This window comes from Camelus dromedarius, chromosome 12, assembly GCF_036321535.1.
Source record: "Camelus dromedarius isolate mCamDro1 chromosome 12, mCamDro1.pat, whole genome shotgun sequence".
In the NCBI taxonomy this organism is placed as follows: Eukaryota; Metazoa; Chordata; class Mammalia; order Artiodactyla; family Camelidae; genus Camelus; species Camelus dromedarius.
The window spans coordinates 65,044,100-65,069,926 of record NC_087447.1 but is presented as its reverse complement, the minus strand read 5'-3'; the positions used below and the strand labels follow the sequence as shown (position 1 = coordinate 65,069,926).

Here is a 25,827-nt window from a genome sequence, read left to right as displayed (position 1 = left end):
TATAAATTAAATCTAGTTTAAATCGACATAATTCTATTTGTCCTATCAAGGAAGTGATTTTTTTTTAATTGTTCATTGTCTACTTTTTTACAGAAATAATCTTTGCATAGTTTTAAACCACATACATGAGGTGATGGGGATTCAGTCTCAATCAGAAAAATTCCTTTATGGTATCCTTTCTATGTCCTTCCTTTGTCCTCTGTAACAAAGTTGCCAGCAGAAGCATTTCCCCTTCACCCAGTTCCTGTTTTCTTATCACAATTCTATTCCTTTACCCTCCCTTCCTGCCCTGGCGGGGAATTTGAGAGGGCAGGGAAAGATTGCTAAAACTCTGCCCTCTATCCTACACCACTGCATCCAACAGTATATATGACTATTTTATTTTATTTTACTTTTTGCTTATTTATCAGTTCCCTCCCCATTTCCTCTTCCACACCTCTGTGTGGACAATGGATTAATGCCAAAATGTTTTTCCCCCACAGACACTTCCAGCACACACAGACTTCAATCCAAGTTACAGCAGGACTGAAAGTTTCAACTTCTTTTCTAGTGTCCTTTCTACAATGCGGGGCCAGGTGTGCAATGGAAACTGACAAGCATTAATTTTTTTCCTACCTGTCCTATACTTTCCCCCTTATCCTTCCCATACTCATCACTTCCTACTTCTCAGTGCCCTTCCTATCCCCTCCTACAGCTACCATTTATTGACGTTGTGTTTATATACATTAGCCCACTCCATCCTGTGACAACCCTTATGACGTCGGTAGTAATGTTAGGTAGTTTAGATAGAAATGAGCACTGGGCAGGGGGAAAGGAGCAACCAAGAAAATAACAGTATGTCTGCACTCAGAATAAGGGATTCCAGAAACTTTTACTTTCTCTAAATGAGGGCCAGCAAAAGAAGCCCGTTAAAATCAAAACGCTGCAGCTGCGCATAAGAGAAGGCCATGGGGTAACTTGACCCAATGAACCTGCCTAAAAGGGGTTGGGCATGCCAGAGCACAAGGAACCTGAGTTGTCAATCATCCTGAGCACAAGGAACCTGAGTTGTCAATCAGCATGATCACTCAAAGAACCTGAGCTGTTAATCAATCAATCAGTCAGTCAATCAATCAATCAATCTCACAAAAACGCCCCTAAGCCAGGGTGTAAGACACAAGAGCAAAGGAGCAGCACTATTTTTCATCTTTTGGACTGGCCAGCTCCCAATTCTTGGGAGTGTACTACCTTTTACTACTTTTTTACTTTACTAATAAAAATCTTGCTTATATCACGCTGTCTCTCATTAAAAATTCTTTTTTTTTCGGGTGACTAAGAACCGAGGTAATTCTTATTTCCGTTTTCCCAGTAACAGTAATACTGATAACATCTGAGCGCTTACTTTGTACTAAGCATTGTTCTCAGCATTTAACATGTACTAAGTCATCTAGTCTGTGAAGCTATTATTATTACTATTCCTATTCTTCAGTGGCAGGATTTGAATCCCTGTCGGACTGACTGTAAAGCAGCCTTTAATCATTATTTAATTAATCGTTATTTAATCATTTTGTCAGCCTCTGACCTGAACATTCTGCCATCTCATCTCCCACATCCTCATCCTTTCCTCGCCTCTACGTTCTCGTCCTCCCTTCCTGACCCCCACGTCCCTTCTGCCTCCTCAGCCAACTGCCCATTCCTTGATTCCTTTAGTCCCCTTTTCCCCCGACCGCCACATTCTGTCACAGTCTTCCCCGTCCTCCAGATCCTTGTCTCTTACTTCTCGTGAGACCCTGGGCCCTAGTATTCCTTTACTCCTCTTATTTTTAAAATGTCCATTCCTTCCGCAGGGCCTGGTCCCTCCAGCCGGCCGGGACCCTCACCCGCCGCGCGCGGCCGCCGCCGTCCCGGGAGAGGGACGCGGCGGGCGCGGGGCGGAGCAGCGGGCGGCCGCGGGGCGGCGCGGGGTCCTCCGGCTGCCCGGCAGCCCCCGCGCGCGGTGCAGACTGGGGGAACATGGCCGCTTCCGGTCTCCCTCCCGGGCCGGCGCGGGCCTGACCGCGGCCTCTGCCCGACGCACTCCGCCCTCTGCTCCTCCCGCCGGGCTGCCGCGGAGGTCGCTGCAGCCTTTCCCTCCCGCTGCCCGCGCCGCGCCATGGAGAAGAGCTCGAGCTGCGAGAGTCTTGGCTCCCAGCCGGCGGTAGCACGGCCGCCCAGCGTGGATTCCCTGTCCAGGTAACCGGGACGCCCGGGGCCCCGCCCAGCGTCCGAGGGGGATGGAGAGCGGCCGGGGACCCGTGGGTCTGCGCCCCAGCTCGCGGACTCCGCTTCCAGAAGGCTGAGCCGGAGTGCTTTCCCTAGGTCTGGGAAACACTTCTTCCTCACTCTCTGGGGTTTGGAGGCTGGGAAAGTGGAGGCTAAAACTCACTGCTTCTTTATTGGCCCCTCTACCTTTTGTAATCCCACATCGTTTTATCCGTGGTTGAGGTACCCCCAGTTCACTACTTTCTCTTGTCTCCTTACTCAATTCATTTTTTTGGACAGCCTTCCCCCCACTCTCCCCCTCCCCCCATTTCCTCCCCTCCTTTCCCTCTTGATCACTCATTCCAAAACCATCCTCCAGTTTTTCTTCCATCTGTCCTTAAGTCTTTGGTTTTTGGGTTCTTGCCCACCCTTTCGTCTTTTTTTCCTTCACTTCACTTAACCGCTTTTACTATTTTCCTTACACTCGGATCTCCACCTCTCCACCTTTGCTTAAAAATATAAGTAAAAATGCCCATCACCGTGCTTCGCTGGTCTAAATCTTCCAGCTGAAAGTCATTATTCCCGAGTGGGAATAACTAATGAGTGGTGCTTTTCTTCCTTGCTGGGCTCCCGGTTCTCCAGGTTATTTCTCTTGCATCATATGGGATTTCTTTCCCTAGAATTTTGAGGAGAACTTTAGTATGCAGCTTGGCAGAGGGCTGTTGTGAATGTTAACTACACATGTCTCAGATGCAGGTTTTTTCTTTGGTTTTAAATTAGTGATGTAAAATTTTACTCAGAAATAATAGAAGACCTGTATTTGTCATACAGCCACAGTGGAATCTGTTCTTTTTCATTGAAAAATAGTCAATTTATTACAGAGTTACTAGATGCTAAACTGCTGTGTAAAAACGCACAGAATTTTCATTTTTCCCGGTGAGTAAATTGAAGTTGTTCTGTCTCTTTTAATTCATTTTGGACTCTGCTAAATATGGGTGATACTGCCCCTCCCCTTTTCCTGTTGCTATTCAAGACTTCATTGGAGAATCATTAGCTAATTCTATCTTTCTAAATTAGATTCTCTTCCTATATGCATTCATACCAACCTGCCTGTCCTTTTTTCAAAGTCCTTAACAAGCACAGTGTAATTGTGGTCTTAATTGTCTTCTCTATTAGACTAGAGGCTACTTGAGGAACAGGATCATATCTTACTCATCTTCATATAACCAGCATTTAACAGAGACCTTGCCTGTCACAGGCGCTCAGTACTTTTTTTTTTTTTTAATTTGTAGATTGAATTATCTGAGAGAAGAATTTTTCTTTGTGTTTGATTATGCATATTGTACATTTGTTTCAAGTATTTTTTAATTCTCTGTTTATTACTCTAAGATTTAGAAAGTGGGGATTTATACTTAGCTGTGAAATCAGTTGGAAAACAGGTTGGGAAATGGTAATTTTACGGGAAAGTTACAAATGGCCACTATGGTTCAGAATGTAAAGAAAACAAATGAGGCAACTAGTAAGCTCATCCAAGTGAGAGGATTTGGAACCACAGGAGGCAGTATAGCCTTGTTAGAAAGAAAGTCCTGGAAGTCAGGAGGCTCCGGCTCATTTAAAGTCCTGGGCTCAGCTAGTGATGTGGCTTGAATCATTTAACCTTTCCGGCCTGCAGTCTTCTCATCTTTTAAAATAAGGGGGTTGACCTAGAAAATCTGGAAGGTCCCTCAGAGCTCTAAAATTCTATCATTCTGTATCTTAAGATAATACTTTATCTTAACGCTTAATGATAGTAACCTTTGTTTTGGGTTTTTGAAATTACTCTAAAACGTCTATTATAAACTAATGTACCTAATTGTGTCACTTAAGCATATTTTTATTTTCTCTAAAAAAAAGGCCCAGCAACTTTATACATATATTCTAACTTGTTAATGAAACATTATGTTACATATGAAGAAAATTAAGAACTCTTTGAATTTTGACTAGAGTGTGTTAGCGTCATCCTCTCTGGACAAAAATATAAACATATCTCTACTTTCACAGGAAAATGCCAGCTTTCATTCTTCCTCTCTGCAAGGAAGAAAAATAACATTTATTGAATGTCTACTGTATGGAATTCATTCTGCTAAATTCTTTCATGTCTTTTATTTCATGAATCATTACAGCTATTGGTGGCAACAGTATAGAATAGCTGCATTGTAGACACTTTTTAGCTTAATGTTAAACTTTATATAGGGTAACAATCAATCACAGGTAATTCTAATACACAGGGAGGGTGGATGACTATGTTACAATAGCTATGTTACGTGGCTACCCACATTATTATTTTTGCTAGCCTATGATAAAGCAAAATACTGATGTTTGAAATGTATTATCTCAGCCTTTTTCAGAAGTTTCACCCTTAAATTGTAGTTACACTTTTGTTTTATACGATTAGGAAATGTTCATTTTCAAATTTTGAATTAGGAAATTGCCTTTTGAAATTGTTTTGCTGTCTCTTGCAAAATAGTAATGAATAATACTATTCAGTGTGTTACAGATTGTCTTTTACACACTAGATTAATACATTTCTGCTCAGTTTAGCTCCAGGGAAAATTGTTCATGCAAACAATTATGTATACTTCCTATTTGTTTGAAAATAGAAACTGTGTAACTGCCTTTTCAGTTTGGCAAAAAGACTTCGATGAGATTTATAACTGAAGTTAGTAATATACTCACCTTTAATTTCTTCAGGTACTTCTGTTAGATAAATTCACTTTAAATATTATGTTTAATATTAATTATTAATAAACATATATTAATAACATAACATAATATATATTATATGTTATATATAATAATATACATTATAATATATAATTACTTACTAATTATTAATAAAAATAAAATATGTTTTAATTTGCTTAATTTGTAAAATGTTTTACGGTTTTCTGAGAAGTAGGGAGAATATAAATCTGAAAAATAATACATTAAACCATGTGGTTGCCCATTTTTTTTTGGAAAATGACACATTCCACTGAAGTTGGGTGACTGTCTCTTATGGGATCTGTAGTTCACATTAAGCAGATGTTGCAACTTTATATCTGTGTATCTGTAGTCTGTATATACCTATAAATCTGTAGTCAGCTCAGAATTGCTATTGCTTCTAGCTTTGCCTTCTAGGTTATCATAGGCCTGCTGTCTTTGTCACGAAAGAGCAGTTTCATTCTAAAGAGATTCAGATAGCAGCTAATTGGCTATAGTTATGTCGCCTTGCAGCCTTAAGAAAGGTAATTTTCGGGGGGAGGGTATAGCTCAAGCAGTAGAGTGCATGCTTAGCATGCATGAGGTCCTGGGTTCAATCCCCAGTATCTCCTCTAAAAATAAGTAAACCTAATTACCTCCTCCTGCCAAAAAATTAAATAAATAAATAAATAAAAACTACAATAAAAAATAACTTAAAAATTAAAAGAAAGCTAATTTTCTTTGAGTCTGCTTGGTGTTGCCCTGTTTCAGTGAGCTTTTCAGCAGCTCTTGTATATCCTGCTATTGTCCATTCATTACACATGTCCTGCCCCACAGAGTTGTAAAAAATTTCACGTCAGAACACTGATAATCTGGCTATATTCTGTAATTTTATTCTTGTTGGTCTTGCTCTGATTTTTATATAGGATGTAGATAAAACAATACTGTAGGCTGGATATGGTAGCTCGGGTAGGCCTGAGCCTCAGAGTTGTAGAAGTTAAACAGCAGAATTTGACACTGTATTGGTACTATTCTACCTTCTTTGTCTGGCTCTCCACTTTTCAGTTTGTACATTGTTAGAAAATGTGCTGCTTGCGTGTGTTTCTTGGATTACTTTTTACTGTGCATAATCAAATGCTAATGTATCTGGTGCCACATAGGTGCTCAGTGAACATTTATTACATTAAATACAGAAATGGTGACTGAATGTTCACCACTTGTTTTATTTATTGTTTCTACTCAAAGAGTTAAAAAGGGTTTTCTGATGTGGAATATAGCCTGTAAAATCACAACTTCAGGTTCAAGCTGAAGACACCCGTGCGTGAAACCTCATGACACCCGAGCTATTTTACTGGCTGCATTATCTTTTCTGTGCCCAGTCCTGTGTGTCTTCACAGTGTTATGTTCCCTCAGCCTACTGACTTTTCCATCTGCCACTCTTGATTACTTTGGTCTCTTTTTCTTTAACTTATTTTGTCAGTCATTTTATATAATGTGTATTTCTTCATTCTCTAGTTACTCTGGGCACCACTTGTTTGTCTCAGATTATTTTGGATTATCAGTTAGTTTCTAGGGTATAAATTTGTTAGCATTTATGAACATCCCATATTTAACTTAGATTAAATAAAGTCAAAGGGGAGAGGCACATAATATAATAAAAAAGGTAACTCCAACTAATTTCATTTTTTATTGCGTATCTGTTTTAAAATTATCATTTGAAAACAGCATGAATTTTAATAGTATTTATAGCCTTAACAGGTAGAACTTTTAAGATTTCTGGAGTACATTTTGTTGCAAGGTCTCACTTCTAGTTTCAGCCCCAAGGTCACTTAGAGGTGAGGTGTCAGTAGGAAATATCCTTTTGGGTGGTTTTTTCAGTCATGGTGATGGATTTGTATCCAATCACACAGTCTTACCATTTCTCCTCGTGACTCTTGGCATGTCTTCTGAGACGGCTGGCCAGGATTAGTGGTAGAGACTATAGCTACGGAACAAAGTGAAGCTAATAGATTGACTCTCCAACTTTGGCCTTATTATTAGCAATTTGCATCAGACATTGAACATACTGGTAGCTTAAAAATTACTTATTTTGGATTTCATTATAACAAGACGCTGAAAGAACTTTAAAGTTCTTAGATAAGATCCAATATTATTGTTAACTAATCAGTCATTTTGTATATATTTTTCCAGAAGAACATTTAAAGAGATTACTTATCAATCAAAAGTACTATATTCAAAACCTTATAGTAGCTTATGGTGAAAATATGAAAATGAATATATGTACATGTATTTCTGTACCATAAATAAATAATATTGTAAACTGACTATACTTCAATAAATATATATATATATACACACACACACACACACACACATACACACACACAAAAAAAGCATATAAGTTAATACTAAAGCTGAGATTGGGTCCTCATAATAGGTTGTATTTTGTCCTCCTTATCCTGTCATCAGTGGTCTTGATACGTAGGTCAGTAGTTCCAAGACCAGTGGCATCAGCATCCCTTGGGAGTTTGTTAAAATATGGATTTCCTGGCTGTACCTCACGTCTAGCTGAATCAGAAATTGGGAGTAGAGACCACAGTTCGTGCTTTATCAAGACCTCCAGGTGATCCAGGTGCATGTTGAAATTTGAAAACCACTGTCTTAGGTCTTCTACTGATTGTTGCCTAGTAACTCCATCAGTGTTAGTTGAAATGGACTAAGTTAAGGTCTATGTTAGAACTACTATAAGCCTGTTACTTGTGAGTACTTTTGTAAAGATATTGACTGAAATAGTGAAAGGTAAAATTCATCTGCTGTGGATTTATTTTATCTGGTTTTTAGGAAATTTCCTGAGGTCTTTTCTTTCTTAGCCACAAGAAAGAACACAAATCAAGAATATATGTTTTAGGCTTTTCTTAAAAATTGATCCTTGGTGAGAAGCATTAGTGGTAACATGCATTTAAAAAAGTATTATAAAGAATCACCTGAACCAATAAAGGATTAAGCCCACGGGAAGGAAATAACCCAGATACAGATGTTCAGAAAGCAGTGAGTTTATTTTGGAAAGTTGCCAGTTAATGCTATTGTATTCAAATTCACCAGGGACTAAAGTTGCATGTGATTCAGGACTTGACCAGTAGAAATTCTTGACATTTTAGTATAGAATATTTTTTCTTTTTAAGGAAGTTAATTTTGAGTGGGTAAAGCACTTGATATCTTTTGGCCTTTCTATGATTTAGGTAAATCAGTGGATAGGATTAAAAACTATTGAGAGGTGATAGTCATGGGTAGGGAGTGATTTTGTAAGCCTGCTTTCCACAGGAAGTCAGGTTAAAAATGGAACTATATAAAAAGAAAAGATTGGTACAAGGTTATTAAAATTAAAGGGACTAGAGAAGATGTTCTCTTAATGAAAATAATAATCTCAGTTCCCTTTTCTGTAGCTTTATTACACAGAACTAATTGTGCGTATGCCTCTTAATGTGTTTCTTTATATGTACCAATGTGGTCATCACTATAGACCACTAAAGAGCAAGCTTCAAAGTTCTTCCCCTGTTCAAGTACATAGTACCCAGGGCACTAATTGCTGATGATTTTTCTTCTTTCAATCACTCTTACTGTGATTAACTCTTGGGCTCTTTAAATACTTCTTAGTCTAGATTAAATAAGGGCAGATGCTGTGTTTTAAATATAATAAAAATTAACTTTTAAAAATGTTTTAACTATACACCTCAAGAAACCTAAGTAACACTTACTCGGAAAACTCTTCTTTCTTCTTCTTTATTTACTTTTCTTATTTTTAAGTTAGGGTTTAGATTTAGCAAAATATAACAGAAAATCCAAACTGTGGCTTAGAACAGAAATAATTTTTTTTCCCACGTGAAAGCCCAGAGATAGTATAGATTTGACAAAGCAGATATGATGTATCAAGGACACAGATTCTAACTTAATGTGCCTTACATTCCAGAGTTACCCCAGGAACCAAAATTGCTATCTCTAACCATTGAATCTCCATTCTATTTAAAAGGAAGGAGGAAGGGAAGAAGAAAGGCATGTGCCCTCTATTTAAAGGATATCTATTTTGAAGTCACAAGTTGCCTTTTAAGTTCACATCCAGTTGGTCAGATCATGGTCCCATGACCATACCTAGCCACAATGGATGCTAAGATACATAGTCTTTTCTGAGAGGTCTGTCTCTAAGGAATAGGAAAGAATAGGTGTTGGGAATAGTCAGAAACTTCTCCCATGTGTACAAATAAATCATCTTTAAAGCAAGGGAGATACTTTTCGTTTAAAGTGTATAACACTTGTGCCAGAGTCATTCTTAGATTTGCCTGCAATGACCGTAATAGAAAATGCACAGGAAGATGATGTGCTGTAGCAGACCAAAAGTGAGAACTGTGTCTTGGAACACTCTAAACGCTGAGTTTTTAGGCTTTTAACTTTTTTGTGTGTGTAGTATCTTTGGCTAGATTTTTATAATACTAATCTGGGACCATAAAATAAAAGGGATACACTTAATAATTGCCAGATCATTAGGTGAAAAGCAAATAGAAATCAAATGAAGAATAACCAGCTATGCTGTTTCATTTGAAGAGCTCAAGGAGTTGCCTGGTGAAGTAGTTGTGTTGTGAGGATGGTGGCCTGCACTGCTCACTCCTCTGTGGTTGGACACTCATTTCCAAGCCATGTGTCCAAGGGTGTTACCTCCCCCCAGAATATTCCATCAGGTTCTCCTTAGCTGTTTTCTCTCATTAGAGTTCAAAAGGTTTGGTTCATGAGGGAAATAAAGCAGGCAGTTTGGGCCATGTTAAGTTTATGAATGCTTTTTCCTAATATCTTGTGTTTCTTTTTGTATCTTTGACCTAAAAATTTGGAAATTCTGAGAAATTGATATTTTATGCCTTTTTGTGTCACCCAAGTTAAATATTAATATTTTAAGCATGTAATACCAAACAGAAGGGGTATAATCATATTGCAGTGAGTAGAGGATAGAGGAGTCTCTTCTGGATTGATACAGCATTGTTCATTGCATTCAGAGGGTTTAATAGTAACGAGTTACAAATATATCCATCTTCTTTCTTAACAGCATTGTCTTTACTGACAAGAGCAAGTGAGCAGTTGTTCAACTAGGACTTTCTTAGGAGGTCGTATATCAGCAAAAGGTGTACTAACTTTGGCTGACGATAGGCCTGTGATTATGAGCCTTGATTTTACTGAGTTGAACCAAGATGCCCAGCAAAGGTCAAAAATAAAATTTTGTATGATACAAATGTCCTCTGTTACTGGTGTTGGATAGTATTCTTCCATTATAACCAAAGGCAGTACCTAAAAATATGAACACCTGAGAAAAGCTTTGCTTTTTCAAGTGATAGAAAGTTGTTGAAATAGTAAATTAATAGTATTAATATAAACAGTCACAATAATAATATAAATAATAGCACTTAACATTTATTGAGTGCTTACTATATGCTGGGCATATATCATATATAAATCCCTTATATGCATTTTCTCATGTAATCCTCGTATCAGATAAACAGTATTAATGTCTCCATTTTACAGATGAGGAAACTGGAGATTAGGGAGAACAATTTGACATTTGAACCCAAGTCTGTTTAACTTCAGGGTGTCTGTTCTATAAGGAACTCATCACACCTGAAGGTCTGGTGCCTCAGGTCCAGGCCGAAACTTGGTAGGTAAAGGGCAGTCCCAGGGTAGGTCGACTGGATGGTCTTGACAAGGAAATGAGTTTCCTTGACCAGCTGCGCTATTGAGCAGGAGAAGGATAAGGTACACATACACAATATATTAGTGAGTTTAGACTGTCCGTCTTTAAAGAGAATTTTCTCTAGATTTGAATGTTTTTTAATTTCGACAGAAAATAAGATTTTTTTTCCCTTTGCCTGATGATTAAGAGGAAAGTTTTGTTTTTATTCAGAATAGTTTTACATTTTGAACAGCAGATCTATTATGAAGCAAGTAAAGATGTTGCCAGAGCCTCCTCCTGTCCTTCCCTCCCCTGTAGGCTTTACAGAATAATTTAGAATACTTTAGTTTTCCTTAAATATCTGAATTCCCCTAAGTTCCTTTGTGTTTATTTACAGTTAATGTGTTAAGAGCCATTGACATTTGAAGATCATCAGAAGTGAAGATAAAACATCTCAAAAATTATAATGTAAGTGAATGGGAAAATGGAAATAAAAAATGGACAAAGGTTAATATTGCCAACAGTATTTCTGCAACTTATGTATTATTCCAAGTGAAATTTATGCATATGAGTAACCAGTAACTTCAAACTTAAGTCCCAATTCCAAGTCCCAGTCCTTAAAATTCTGTGTTCTCTTCTACCTGGGGAAAGTAGTCACTAAGCTTTAGTCATCGGTAATTTTCCATTAGAATTCTTTTGGCTTCCATGTACTGTTTTTCTCCTCTTTTCTCCTTAGTACTTTGCATTTTGACAAGGGCTGATGTATTTAAAATTGCATGTGTCTGGAGACTGAGGTCTTCGCTTTTTAGCTGTTGAGGTATGTTTTATGCAGGTTTAATTTTACTACCGTTTTGTATGTTTCTTGGGCAAAAATATGACTAGTAAGCTAGCTAACCTCCTCCCTTCCTCACTTCCTTCCCTTCTATCTTTGCCCACTCCCTTCCTTCCTTTCTTATTCTCTGTAAATATTTGTTTAACATAAATCCTGCACATTAAACTAGATCTAGAATTCTTAAGACGGTGGTACTGAAACGAGTTATGTCATCTTTTTATACAGTTAGGGGCATTAGAGATCATAGTTAATTTCTCAAGCGTGGCTGAGGACCACCTGCTCTTCTCAGTCACTTGCGGTGCCTGGTGAACATTTAGCTTCCTGGGTTCCAGGCCAGACATTCTGAATCATTGTAACAGACCTGGAGAAGTTTAATAACTTAACTAACCAGAGGCACCCTGAGTGTTAAAAGGCCGAGAAAGGTTGGTGTTTTCTCCAAAGTCACAGAGGTATTTAGTGCCAGAAGTGACCTCCTGACTCCTAGTTCTAGACCTCAAGTCATGCCACGGTTTTTGTTGGGCAGGCAGCTTCACTCTGTGTGTGTGCATATATATACATGTATACACACAGATGTCAAATCATAAGCAGTTGATTATCACTGTTCCTGAAAAACAATCACTAAGAAAACAACTGAAGAACATGGACTGTTTGTTTTTCATCTTTAGTCAGACATGACTGATACTGATTTTGAAATCATTGGCTGGGAAAAGACCCCTGGTAGTCCAGGAAGAGGCAAAAAACTTTTTTCTTTTTCTTATGGCACTGTCCCTACTTGGTCTTGAAGTTTTATCATTCTGAAAGGGAGGGCTCTGATTCCATTTGTGAATGTTGGTAGCTAGCATCGTGCTTGCAAATAGTAGGTTCTTGATAAACATGGTATGAATAGGTTACTGTTAAAACTGTTTTTTTTTTTCTTTTGAATTTTATAAGATACTATTAAGAGTGGTTTTATTTGCTTTGTGCAGAAGCTGGTGCTTTACCAAGCCAGAGACCTTAAATAATTAAAGTCATTTATACTTACGACACTCATTGTTGTGGTTGATGTTCACAGTATCTCTGAGGGTCTGAAATATTCTAAATTATTTTCTGAACTATAAGTGTTTGAATTAATTTTTATATTATGTATATCTTATATTGTATCGTGTATAGTATACTGATAGTGACTGAATTGTAACCTTACACTAGTCATGTAGTTATCCAGTATTCTTTGAAATATTCTGTAATTCTCAAATTAACTAAGTTTAACTATAAATTGCTATTACCCAATATTCTGGAGATTTTTGGACATGTGACATTTTAAAAATCTCTTATTTGTTTCTAACAAGTTAATTGTATTTTTGTAATTTAAAATTTTCTTCCCATTAAATTTTTTTTGCTCTTTTTGTAACCACAGACTTAAAATTATAAATATGATAGCTCTAAAAAGAAGTTTTTTAAAAAGAATCTATTATGCAGTATAACTCCTTCATTTTTTATGTTTTTTATGTTTGGGTACTGAAGGGACTTGCCTAAGAGTGGAAGTTTTATGAATATTAAAATACCCCTGTGTACAGGGTAATATTTATTGTATTTCTATCATATGTGTGAAGTGCTATGAAAACTGTCAAGTGTCACACAAATATATTATTATGATTACTACTCTGATGATAATATGTCCACTTAGTTTCCCTTTGATTTCATTGAAGACATTTAGTATTGTTTAATTGAAAATCAGAAAGAAAAATACATAAATGCTTATCACATGATCTGTTCTCTTATTTCTTGTGCTCAGATTTTACTGTGTCCCCTTGAAGCACATGATACTAGAATAAATACTTTGTAGGTTGCCTAAATTTCTCTTTCACTGTGCTAATCCAATCCAGATTGTCACTTTATGCAATTACACAGAATACTCAGGATGGTACCTCTATATTGGAAGACTTCTTCAGCAGTTTTCTCTGTGGAAAAAATGGTGAATGAATGATGTAATCTAAGTATGCTGATGGGCTAGTAACCAATTTAGTAATAACTAGTGTTTCTCTGTCTTGGAAAAGCAAAAGTATCCAGATAGCCTGAAGAATGGATATGTGGTTTTATTAATGAATTTTATGGTTTTAATAACGAATTCGGATTTGCATGATGGAGTGAGAAAATTATGTGCAAGTTCATTTACCAATACACATGTTCCCCAAGTGTTTTCTGTATTTGTCCAGGTAAAAGTGTCTGCTGAGTGAGCATTTGCTGAATGGTCAGCTCTCCTCTTTTAGTGTTTCTGCCCTTGTACTTCAGTTTGGATGGAAGCGTTTGTGTCTGAATTCTAAAATTCAAAGTGTTCTTTGAACTCCAGTAATCTTACCAGCTTTCAGTTTCATATGACATTTTTCTCAGCTAATTGATTCATAAATAACTTCTCTCTAGGCTACTTATGACTCCACTGAGTTTTAACTTCAGCTCTCATCTGATTTTGGATCAGGATTTCTGAAGAAAATCTGAGAAACTCCTTTAAGGAGTTGCTGAGGGTGTTGGGATTGATGCTGGGATTCAGGGTCCCTCCTGTTCTCCAATTCTTACCCCATCCCCCAGGGACACACTCATTTTGGCTAGACTACCTTGGCTTTTACCTATTTCTATTTCCAGATAAGGTCTTTGAAGAAACATACTCTACAGAAAAAAAAAGACGTATGTAGACCATTTTCTATACAACCTTGTTTTTCACACTTTCTGCTGCAGCATTAAATACGTCCTAACTTTTAGTTAGGGAAATGTAGATGATAGACCTGAAAATAAAATAATTCAAGTTAAACTGTATCCGTGGTCATGTGTACCTCAGAACCTTGGGATTTTCCAGACTAAGTGTCAGTATGCACCAGCTGTCCCAGAGCTCAAACCCCCTTTGTTCCTCTGAAGAATACAAAATGTGGTCTCTCATCTCTGTCGGTCAGATGCCATGATGATAAAATCATTTATGGCCTCTCTTTTATACTATAGATTGGTTAAGTTAAAAAAAATTGAGATTCCTGGTATAGCATTTAAAAAATAATCACTATAAGCTCCAGTAATTTGGGGGAGTTGGTTTTCTGTTTTGGAGGCCCTGCAAGTATTCTGACAATAAGCCTTTTGTGTGCCAAGTGCATTACACACTCTGCAGTCCTTTTATTATTTTTTAAATAAAATTTTCAACAGAATGGCTAATAGAGCACGAACAGTGCTTATGACACTATAGTCCATTGTGTAAGTACTGACAGCAAAATTTGCATTCCTAGAAAAGCTTGCTCACAGTCAGAATATAGAGTACATTCTTTCATGTTCTTGGGCAAACATTCTATGTATGTGCTCAGCTCGTTACTTACAGGAGAATACTTTTTGGAAAGAACCTTTTCTTGCCATGGAATACTGAAGAAACATTAAATTGGCAGTAAGAGTGAAGCGATTTAAATAAGGCAAGTGATTTAAATCCTATTGTAATAACTATGGTCAACAATGATGGGAAGTAAAAGAAAGGCGAGCTCTCTCAAGTCCTCTGCAGACGCTTGTTTACTCGGATCTATGAAAAGATAGGTGACTTGTTTCCAGGCAGGTTTGAATTAAGAGTATAGAATGCTGGTGTGTTTACCTGCATCTCTAATTTTCAGAAACACTTTTTCACTTTTGCCTGAAATGCTTGTATTTGAAATACTAGGTGAGGAGAACTAAGAGGAGTATAAATATATTCATGGCATCCTTCAGTGCTGAAATTTTATTTTTCTGTTCATTATTGTGAAATACCACCAAGTATTAGTGTGACTGACAATGAAGTAATGGTAATTCCATTAACAGCCCAGCAAATTGGCAGAGCCAAAGGTCAGTACTTTGCTAACAGTTACGTTGAAAAGTATTGGTGATGGAATTGGTTTTGCGATTGAAGCTTTGGGCCAGTCTTATGCATGAATCTTTCAGAAGTTACACAGGATACATATATGCACATGTGTTTAGGGGAGTGTGTGTGTGTATTATATGTATATATTTATATATTAAAAATTTTTCCCCTTGATATTTGTTCTTTGTATAAAGTGATTCATCCATTAAGTAAAACTTTTTTTAATTTTTAAAGTTTATACATTTGATTACCTTAAACAGATGAGGACATTTTACAGTACACATCTGAGTAAAAAGTATTTTTACGGCCAAAGACTGATTCATTTTAATTTAATTAGTGGGTTCCTTTTTAGAAGGAGACCTTTATTTTTTATTTCATACTATTATCCCTTCTGAAAAAGATACTCTTGTATTTCCACAGTGTTACTCGTTGAACAGTTTCTACCAGTTAAGTATTTAGTACTAATTACTTTGTACAGATCATGTTTTTTGGTCCTTATTATGGTCTTATGTCAATATGGTATATTATAAAGGAAGAACTTAAATTAAGTAGCTGGCGTGAATTATTATTTGCTAAGTGGTAAAACCAAATCTTTGTGACCCTGCGGCTCCTGTTTTCAGCTGCTGAGCACTTCTGCATCTGTGTTCTGTGCTTTGTGTTCTGTTCTGTGATGCCGTTTCATCCTTTATATCCCTTTATTCCCACGCTGTACCATTATGAGATACTTAGATATCTGGCATCTGCCTTAGACTATGAGTTTCTTGAAGAAGATAAATCAGCTCTATTCCCAGTACATGATACATTGGTGATTTGTCAGTAAATGTCTGTGAAAGAGAGAGGAGAGTACGAAAAACGGTGATTAAGGAAGTTCCTGCTCCCCAAATAGAGGGGACAGTTGGCTAAGAGGCCTTTAGTGGAGGTAGAGGTTGTTAGTCTCCATCCTTGCAAAGAAGCCGATGGGTACTTTGAGGCGTGGGAATGTTTGGAGGTGATAAGTGACCCCAGCTAACTGGAGCAGATTTCCCCGCCTTTGCAGCATTGTCAAGGATGCTTGTAAGTTCAGTGGTATTGAGGCACGAAGTCCTTCGGTGGTAGGTACCAAAATTCATTTGTTTAGACATACTTTTCTTAGTTAGCAAGTTTTTAGCCTTATTAATTCTCATAAGTATAACAACAACAACAACAAATCTAACTGAAACAAACAAAAATAAATAGAAAAGTGGAATGTACTTTATCGTATTTAACGATACTATTTTGAGAAGCATATAGAGAGTCATTTCTATCCCCCTACCAATCATTAGTTTGTGTAACTGTTTGTCTAAATGCTGCCCTTTGAAATAGTAGAACTTTTGAGACCAAAAGGGTGGAACTTTGCTCTTAGGAATATTGTAGCAAAGGAAAAAGACATTCTCTTATAATAACAGCAGACCAGCAGATGTGTGGGAATGACTAAGAGTCAGATGATGGAATTTCTGTTTTGACCTTGTGGTGGAAAGAAAACTGTGTCACTGGCTGAGATAGTGGCAGGACTATTAAAAAACAGTATGACTAGTGCTGTCCTGTGTTAGCGTCTTACTCGCTATGGACCTAAGTTCTGGTCTTTCGTGGTGCGTGTGTATGTTCATCTGGTTATTTTGTGGAGCCAGAAGTTAACATTTAAATAATATTGACTTGATTCTTTTTAATTAGGGATAAAGAGAGTAATACAGTTCAGGGTGGAATGAGGAGTGGTTAGAGAGGGGAATTCTCGTGAGAGTGACTTCTTGTTTACAAGGACCGTGGCTCTGCAAATTTGGATAAGTGCATTTGTGAACCTAAATTGTTTGCATATTCATGTAATCTTTAACTGCTCGTCCTAAGGGTTGATACTGAATCAGAATTTAGAACATTAGAATATAATTGCAGTTTTATCCTAAAAGGTATTTTGAGAAAAGGAGCCTACGTATGGGTAAGTATAAAGAATAGCTAGTGTTGCTAACAGCGCTATTCCACAGTGCTGGTTATATTTTGATCAATTTTTGAGAAAATACTTTCTCTGTAACAACTTTAATGATTTCTAAAATGTGCGTTTTATTTATATTCTTTTCTGACATAGCACACTAATCTGAGTAAAGATATTGCTCTTGAGAGCAGAAATTGTTTTGCCTACCTTTGAGATATTATATGATTGTTTTTGTTCCAAAGCACACTTATCTCTTCATTATTCTGAACCTTATTAATTACTTGCAGGTTATCCAGGGCCTGAGAGTTTTCTATTCATTTATGGCTTAGCTGTTTGAACCCTGACAGTGGTTTTTTTGTACCTCCATCAAGGGATTTATAGGGACAGAAGGAAATCATGATTATAATTAATGTCATTTCTTAATAACTCTGATTAAAGGTTTGGGCAGCAAAGTGCCTACACTAATTGAAAATGAATATCATTTCCTGATGCTGCTGTGTGAAGGCCTTTTTGTGGGGAAAGCTCGTGCAGTATAGTTAAGATAAAAGGTTGATGGAGAAATCTTTGAATCACATTTTCATATGGGACAATGGTTGAGTTGTGTGCATGTGCAGAAGGGGAAAGTTGGGTTTTTTTTGATTATCAAGAGCTGAAAGGGACGTTAAAAATGGTAAAATCCAGTTTAGCAGATACTTCCAATACTTAGAATCATTGCTCTTTAATTCATTTGTAATCCTAGAATTTTATGTCTGGGATTTTTATGCCCTGAATCATAGAATCTTCGATTTGAACTGTGAGACCATGTTGTGTAGCAGTTCCACCCCTCAAGTCTTCCTTATGACTTGAATGTCATCATTCACAGAGCCCTCACTTCCTCAACACTTCCTGCTCCGTCTTGGAGATCACTCTCAGCATAAAAAGAAGCATTGGGTACAGGAAAAGACCCTTTCTGTAGCCTGTCAATTGAGTGGAATATGGATGATGGAGGATGATTGCTTAGTTTGGAAACACAGTTGTGTTTCTCATTTAAGCACACGTTGGGAAAAATCTTTTTTGGGGAGGGGCTTTTAGTGATTAAAGCAGATACTGTGGAATGGCTGTAATTTAATTCGAATAGTAATGCCACAATTCTTTTAATCTTGAATATTTGAAGTCACTCTGTGAAACTTATGAAACTCATGGCCATTTAAAATGTATTTGGACCGTGAACCTGTGACTCTTTATATGTGAGCTTTTCATTTGTGTGCCCAAATCTTATCTCGCTTGACCGGTCAAAAGTAAGATGACGTGGGTTGTTTTTTGGAGGGGGGCATTTCGTGACTTTTCCACAAGTCTTTTATTGTTTGTAATGGTAGATTTGATCATTTCAAATATTTATTTAATTCTTTCCCTATAAATCAGCTATCCCTTTAAATTATTTTAGTGTAAATAGATCTGGCTTAGGATTTTATTGCTGTCATTTAAAATATAATGGATATGTTGTAAATGCTAATCTCTAAAAAGCTCTGATTTTTATTTGGAAAGTTTTCTGGGTAAATAAGCATTTATTGAGTTTGTGCATTTTACCGAACTAGAAAATGTAAACTTGCTTGAAAACATTAGCAAAGAACCAGTAAGAAATAGCTATGAATCAGAGATGAATGTGATGAGGGGCATGTGTCCAAGTAGTCATCCAGGAGGAATGGTGTTAATCTAGAAAGTCTTTCTGAGAAGATGCTGTGTTTCTTAGATTTGCCATTCTTAAACATTTTAACAGTGACTTCATTTTTCGCATGTTAGTATATTATCAGTTGTAGGATTCAGTACCCCCCCCCCTTTTTTTTAAGCACTGGTGTTTATAGGTAAAAGAATCTTAATGCTTAGATAGCATTTTCACATTATTTTCTCTTGGTCTTTATAACTATCTAGTGAGATAAGAAGAGTGAGTATTTTTATTCTCAATTCGTAGTGTGAAATTGAGGCTCTGAGAGGCTAAATGACTTTCCATGATTTCTGAGACCTAATTTTCCTTTCTCTGCTCATAGCTTAAACTTACATGTCCTGGTTGAAGTGAGAGAGTAGTTTACGTGTTCCCATTTGCCATAGTGTCCCTTACTTTGTGTTGTGAAGATGCTTTTCAGTATGGTTATGTATAATAAATTAAACACTTAATGGTGGACATCCTTTTTTGGTCATGGAATGAAGTAGGACACAACATTTGTGATGAAAACAGAAAGGATGTATGTTTCCAACAATGATTTTATAATTGGAACTGGTTCTTAGAGGGAAAATATGAAATTTCTTTTCCCAAAAGTTATTTTTGCTTTCTTGTCTTATTTTAAATAAATTGTATTGAATTTTCTCTGGCAGAGACTGTCTTATTATGGATAATTTAGCTCCTTGTTTCTTTAAGGATCAGATTGTTGGAATCTGATTTGTTTTAGTCCTCCAATCCTGTGTTTAACCTCATTTTGTTAAACTGGAGTTCTCTGATGACAATAGGAGATACCCCGTTCCAGCCTCCATTAGATAAAAATAATATTTTACATAATTTTAGAGTTTCTATCTGTCAGGTAATATGCTAAACTCTTTGCATGCATTATTTTATTTAATCTTTGTAAGTATGAACTGTTCCTGGCATATGGTAAGTGCTCAGTAAGTATTAACTAAACAGAGGAGACGGCAAATAAGTAAAACAAAAAAAAATCATATAGCAATAAGCATTTTGGGAAAAGTAAAGCAAGAAAGACCAATAGAGAAAGACTGGGCGGGTTTGGAGTTGTTTGCAGTTTTATATAAAATTGCCTGGGAAGGTCTCATTATGAAGGCAACATTTGAGCAAAAAAGCTGAAGAAAGTAAAGGAAGAAATGGGGATATTTGGGAGAAGAGAGTTAGAGATGATAACCAAAGATATAAAGGTCCGGAAGTGGGAGCTTGCCTGGCGTGTTTGAGGAGTAGCAAGGAGTCCTGTGTTGTACAGGGCAGAGGAGTGAAAGGGAGCAGTAAAAGATGAGATCAGGGAGGGAAGGGTCTGGGCAGATTGTGAGAAGCATTTGGGGCCATTTTAAGGATTTTGGCTTTTACTCTGAGTGAAATGGGAAGGGAGTGGGAGGTTTTTTGCAGAGGAGTGACTGTATCAGGTGTTTCAAAAGGATCACTTTGGCTGCTGTATTAAGAACAGGCTAGGAAGCAGAAGCAGGGAGACTGGCTTAGAGGCGGTTGGAATCATCCAGGAGGGAGATGATAGTGGCAGCCAGAGAGGCAGACAGAAGTGATTGGATAGTGAACACATTTTTGAGGGTGCAGCCAGTGGATTTCCAGATTGACTGAACAGGTAGTGTAAGAATAGTCAAAGTTGACTCCAGAGTTTTTGGCTCAAGGAGGTAGAGAAGGATAGAATCTGCCATTTACTAAGATGTTAGAGCTGGCTTCAGGAGGAAGAGCAGGAGTTTGGTTTGGGGCACATTCACCTGTAGGAGTTAAATAAATAAGTTATTGGAATCTGAAATTCAAGAGAAGAGTGTGGGATAGGGCTATACATTTGAGTTCATCAACTCAGAGATGTTAAAGTTGTGAGAGTGTATGAGATTAGTAAGGAGGAGGTGCACATAGAGATGGTAGGAGGTGCAAGGACCGAGAGTTCAGGGGTGCCCCAGTGCTACGAGGTTAAGAAGTGAGAAGGAATCAGTACAGGAGGCCTGAGAGGAAGAGGGGCTAGTGAGAAGACTAACCCTGGAAGAGTACAGGGTTCTGGAAGCCAAAGATAGAAAGTGTTCCAAGGAGGAGAGATCAGCAGGGTCAAATGCTGCTTGTAGATGAGAACTAAGTACTGATGATTGAGTTCAGCGAAGCGGAGATTCTTGACAGCCTGACAAAAGCATTTTTATTGGCCCATTGGAAGGGGGTTCAGAGAGACTGAGAAGTATGGAACTGGAAGCAGTGAGTAGACACCGCTTTCAAGGAGTTCTGCTGTAAGGAAGCTCAGAGAAGTGAAGTGGTATCTGGAGGGGTTATGTTGAGAGAAATAATAGTGTGTTTCTATTCTGACTGGAATGGTTAAGGAGAGGGGGAACATTTTATGATGCAGGAACCAGAGGGAAAAATTGCTGGAGAGCTTTTCTTGGAAAGATGAGAGGAGATGCTTTAGCGGAGGAGCTGGCTTTAGATGGGAGTGCAGATGATTTCCCTGCAGTAAGAGAAAGGAAGGCAGAGGGCACATGCCCGGATGCAGTTAGGTTGTAGTTGGACGAGCCTGCTTGGTTACTTCTATATTTTTTAGTGAAATGGGAATCTAGATCACCTACTAAAATTCAAGACGGAGAGGATGGTAGAGGATGAGGAAAGAAAAGACAATATGAAATCATTGTCTGGAAGAGGGGGAGAACATATGGACTAGGAAAATGTAGTGTGTTTGCTGGTCAGTATTAGGGGTCTGGTCAAGGTGAGTGATCATAAATTCAAAGTGAGTCCAGGCCGTATGGTTGTGTGTTTTTGTCTATACTAACCCACCTGTATGGGTGTAGGTCTGGAGTAGGCAAAGTGTTGGGTTAACTAGCATTTGGGTGTTGCCATAAGTAACCATGAAGCAAACAAGGGCAAGAGAGCAATTGTAATTACAGGCTATGGAATTTGAAAAGTTGGGGAAAGAGAGAAGTAAGGTCATGAAATAGTGAGAGGCAATGAAAGGTAGTAGGAACAGGGGTGGTCTTGGTGGAACTGAACAATTAAAAGATGTTGGTTAGGGTCCTAGGGAGAATGAGCTGATGGTCAGATAGTAGAACATTTGAAATTTAAATTAAGGAGATCAGTTAATTGGTAATGCCAGTGTTCAGGGTATGGTCCTGGTCTGAGATTGAGTGGAGGACAAGATCACTGGTGGAGAGGAGGTATGGCACTGAGAGGCCAGGGTATTGGAATAGTCACTTGTATGGATAGTGAAATCAGTAAGAATTATGGCAGTTGTATTGCTATTAGAAAGAATGGTGGTGAGCCTGAAGCTAATTCTTCAAGGAGTGAGGTGGAGTCAGTTAGAGATAGGTCCCTGACTTCAGCAAGGAAGGGTGGAGGGTAGTATAGTCTGATCACAGAAGAGTGACTGATGGGGTCTTCAGACACAAAGAGGAAGAATAGCCTGAAAGTGGCAATTTGCTGGCCTAGTCCTGGGAGAGGGGTATAGTAAAGAAGATAAGAGGGCTGTTTTTCCATTTGGAAGGGCTGTAGGGAGAGCAGTGTCCTCAGGGGAAGACTGGACTTTAGCTAGAGTAAAAGGCAGAGATCATTTAAGAGAGAGAGATAATAGAGGATTTTTGCTGATGATTGACCTTGAAAATCAGGAGCCACAGGAGTTGGCGGGAACTAGAAGAGGGAATTAGTTTGGTGGTTTTGACTTCTTATGGGAACTCTTTAAACAAAGATAAAGGGTGTAATGAAGTTTGTCCTTACAGTTTTTAAGATGGAATGATGGGCTGTAGGAAGACGGAGTGGTGAGGGGGAGGGAAGGGTGAGTCCTGCAAGCATTGCTCACAGTTCTGGCATCTCCTCTTCACTAGCCAGTGGTGCTGGGAGGCTGGGGAGAGATGGAGGGATGGTCTTGCTCTTCCAGAGCACTTGGATTTCTGATGCCCTTTCATAACTCCTACTGGTGGAGGCTGAGGGTGGGGAGTGGAATGGGTGGTCTTACTTGGAACACAAGGAACTGAATAAGTGATCAGTTGTATGGGGCAGAGTTTATCAGCTCCATTTTATATGTGAAGGAACTGAGACTCAGAGAGGTAGAGCATCCTGCCCAAGGTCACATGGCTGCTGAGTAGTGGAGTGAAAGGAGACGAAGCAACCTGAGACAGTTAAGTGGACGAGGAGCCCAGGCTCAGCAACATTCTGAGATGAAACCAGATGGTCATCGGCGCCTTCATCTACTTTCAGATCCTACAATACACTTGGATTCGTACTGAATTCTAAATGGGAGATTGAATCCAGTCTTCTCATATTGACTGTGTTCCTTGAATAGTCCAAAATCTTAAAAAAAAAAAAATTATGGGAAACAAACCCAAAATACTGCTTTCTGATAGTCATATTCTTAACCTACTTCTAAATTCCGTTCAGCCTTATCTTCTCCAGGGATCATTCCTTGATTGGTCTCCATTGAACTTCATCCTCATACAGTGAGCTTATGTGTTAGAAATATTGATGTGTGTGTGTGTGCACGCGCACGTGGGTGCATTTGTCTTATGTTCCTAGTTAGATAATAAACACCCTGAGGTATTTGTCCTTTTGGTTCTGTACTCCTATCAGAAGCAATGTGATTTAGTCAGAATGGGACCTGGTACATCTGGCTCTGCCACGAATTTGATATCATACTTCAAATCATTCACTTCACTTCTCTGGCCTGAACTTTATCTGTAAATGAGGAGAGTTTCACAAAAATCTCAGTGTTCCTTGAAAGTTTTAGTATTCTGTAATTCAGTAGCCAGCTATCAGAACGGTTGGCTAACTGATAGCTATGCTTGCCTTTGAAAGGAACAATTGAAAAATATTATTTGGTGTAGTTCTGATTACTTACTGTGCAACTTAGTGTCATTGTAAGGTGTGGGCATTAGCCAAATAGGACCAGAGTGAGAAATAGAGCTGGAGAGAGGAAGGGTGGGGCCAGATGTTACTAGTAATATTTGTAATTGCGGGACTGAGAAGATTAAATATGTTTGAAAATCATTTGCATTGAGGTGGTAGTTGAAGCTGTGGGATTCCATGAAATTTCAGAGAGAGACTGGACACAGTGAACAGCGCCAAGGTCAGAACTTCCAAGAGAATCTATGTTTAGAGGGCATCTGGAAGAAAAGAACCTGGGGAAAGCCAGTAAATTTTAATGACAACAGAAGTTTAGAGAGAAAAGAATCCCGAGAGAGGCAGGGACAGTAGGATCAGATATCGCAGAGGAGTTGAGGAGGCAAGGACTAGGGAAATTGGACCCCTGGGTTTGTTCCTGAGGTCATTAATGACGTCCAGAAAGCAGTATCAGCAGAGCCGTTAGGATAGAGTTCAAAATGTGGTGTTAATGATTCTCACATAGATTCAGCAAATCACTGGAGTTTCTGCTGAATGGCCAGTGTTGTGTGAAGTCTATGCATGTGTACACACACACACACACACACACACACACACACACACACACACACACATACACACACCCCTCTCCCAAAGGAGACTGGACGGGGCAGGATGAAGGACACAGGAGGAGGGACTTGCCTTGAACCTGAGAAGGGACGTGTCATCATCTAAGATAGGAAGAGTGGGCTTGGATGCGAATAAGTTTATTCAGCGAGACACAAGCAGTTGAGGCAGTCTTTGCCTTATTACTTCAGTTTTTCAGTCATATTAGGCTATAATTTCTAAAACATAGATCATGTTGATACAGTAATTGATTTGATGTATCTTATTAATAAATTCTTTGGATTTTTCTCTTATTTTCCTCCACCTCTTTGTAGTGTTATTTTTTACTATGAGCTGCCAATTTGAAACGCTCTTCTAAGCTTTCACTGAACTTTCTTTCTTGATCCTTCCACCTCTCTGACCATTTTTTCTTAGACTTGTACCTCTAGTCTCTATTCTATGAAAATGAATGTAGTTCTGTTCACTGAATCTCAAATCTCTTAGCGCTTTAAATCCTTTCCCTGGGCTACATGATTCAGTTTCATGGACGTAGCTATCACCTAACTGTAACCTCTCCAAAGAATTTCAAAGCTGGAAAAGGTTTGTATTTCCACTCACTTGATGAACACATCCACCTGGATACTTTGCAAGAGCCTCAAATTCAACATCAGAATCTACTGCAAATTTCCACAGACCATTCAGACTTGCTCTTTTCTTCTGCATTTCCTCTCTGTCATTGTGTGCCCTGTTCCAGTTGTCTATTAATGGTTTCGTTCAATAGCCTGTTAACTAATCTGGCTTCTTCTAGAGGTTTTCCCCCAACTGGTGCTCCATCACTCAAGCAGAATCTCCCTTTGCACGCAGAACTGATTATATAACACTTCTGCTCAGAAATGCTTGATGGCTTCCCAATGCCTGCAGGATAGAATCCGAACTGTTATCGGGGTGTCCTTCTAGAACCTTCTTTCTGTGGTTTCTTCATAGAACACAGGTCAGCCTTTCTTGTCCCTACCCCTGCTGTGATCCACAAAGCCTACTCACATAGGTTTCCTGGATAATCTGTTTACTTACGCTGTTCTCTATCTGGAATGTTTTCGCTTTTCCACTCTACCATCAAGCACTATTCATGGGCCAATGTCCATAAAAAATGACACGTTTTTTCCAGGTCTGTGTCACCCTTTCCCAGTCATACTCAGTCCTTTCCTGTTCTACGCTGTGGTGTTTTGCAGACCACTCTTACATCACTTATCACAGTCAGTTTCATAGACAGGTAAATAGGAGTCGGCCTCTCCCCTGAGGATTTAATTTGGGGTTCACCTAATATTGCCGTATCACGTGTATCTTCACGGTGCACTCATCCAGCACAGAGTCAGCAGTAAATCAGACCTGCCTGAATGAATGAATGAACAAATGCACGATCAGGGAAAATCTAAAGCCCTTTGGC

The 25,827-nt window shown here is 38.4% G+C and overlaps 1 protein-coding gene across 5 annotated transcripts in view; it reads left to right on the top strand.

Annotated features, from left to right (window-relative positions):
* Positions 1-1,978: 1,978 nt before the first annotated feature.
* MTMR2 (myotubularin related protein 2) overlaps positions 1,979-25,827 on the top strand; it is an 86,899-nt gene continuing 63,050 nt past the window's right edge. For 2 of the 5 annotated variants that reach the window (XM_031460613.2, XM_031460610.2), the window contains exons 1-2: positions 1,979-2,211; positions 11,046-11,116. Coding sequence is in view for 2 of the 5 variants with exons in the window: in XM_064492835.1 (XP_064348905.1) it covers positions 2,132-2,211 (80 nt within the window). In the remaining 3 variants the exon portion in view is untranslated. Of the gene's footprint in view, positions 2,212-11,033; positions 11,117-25,827 lie in introns of those variants that run through there. The other 3 variants (XM_064492835.1, XM_010977808.3, XM_064492834.1) reach the window with 2 other exon arrangements.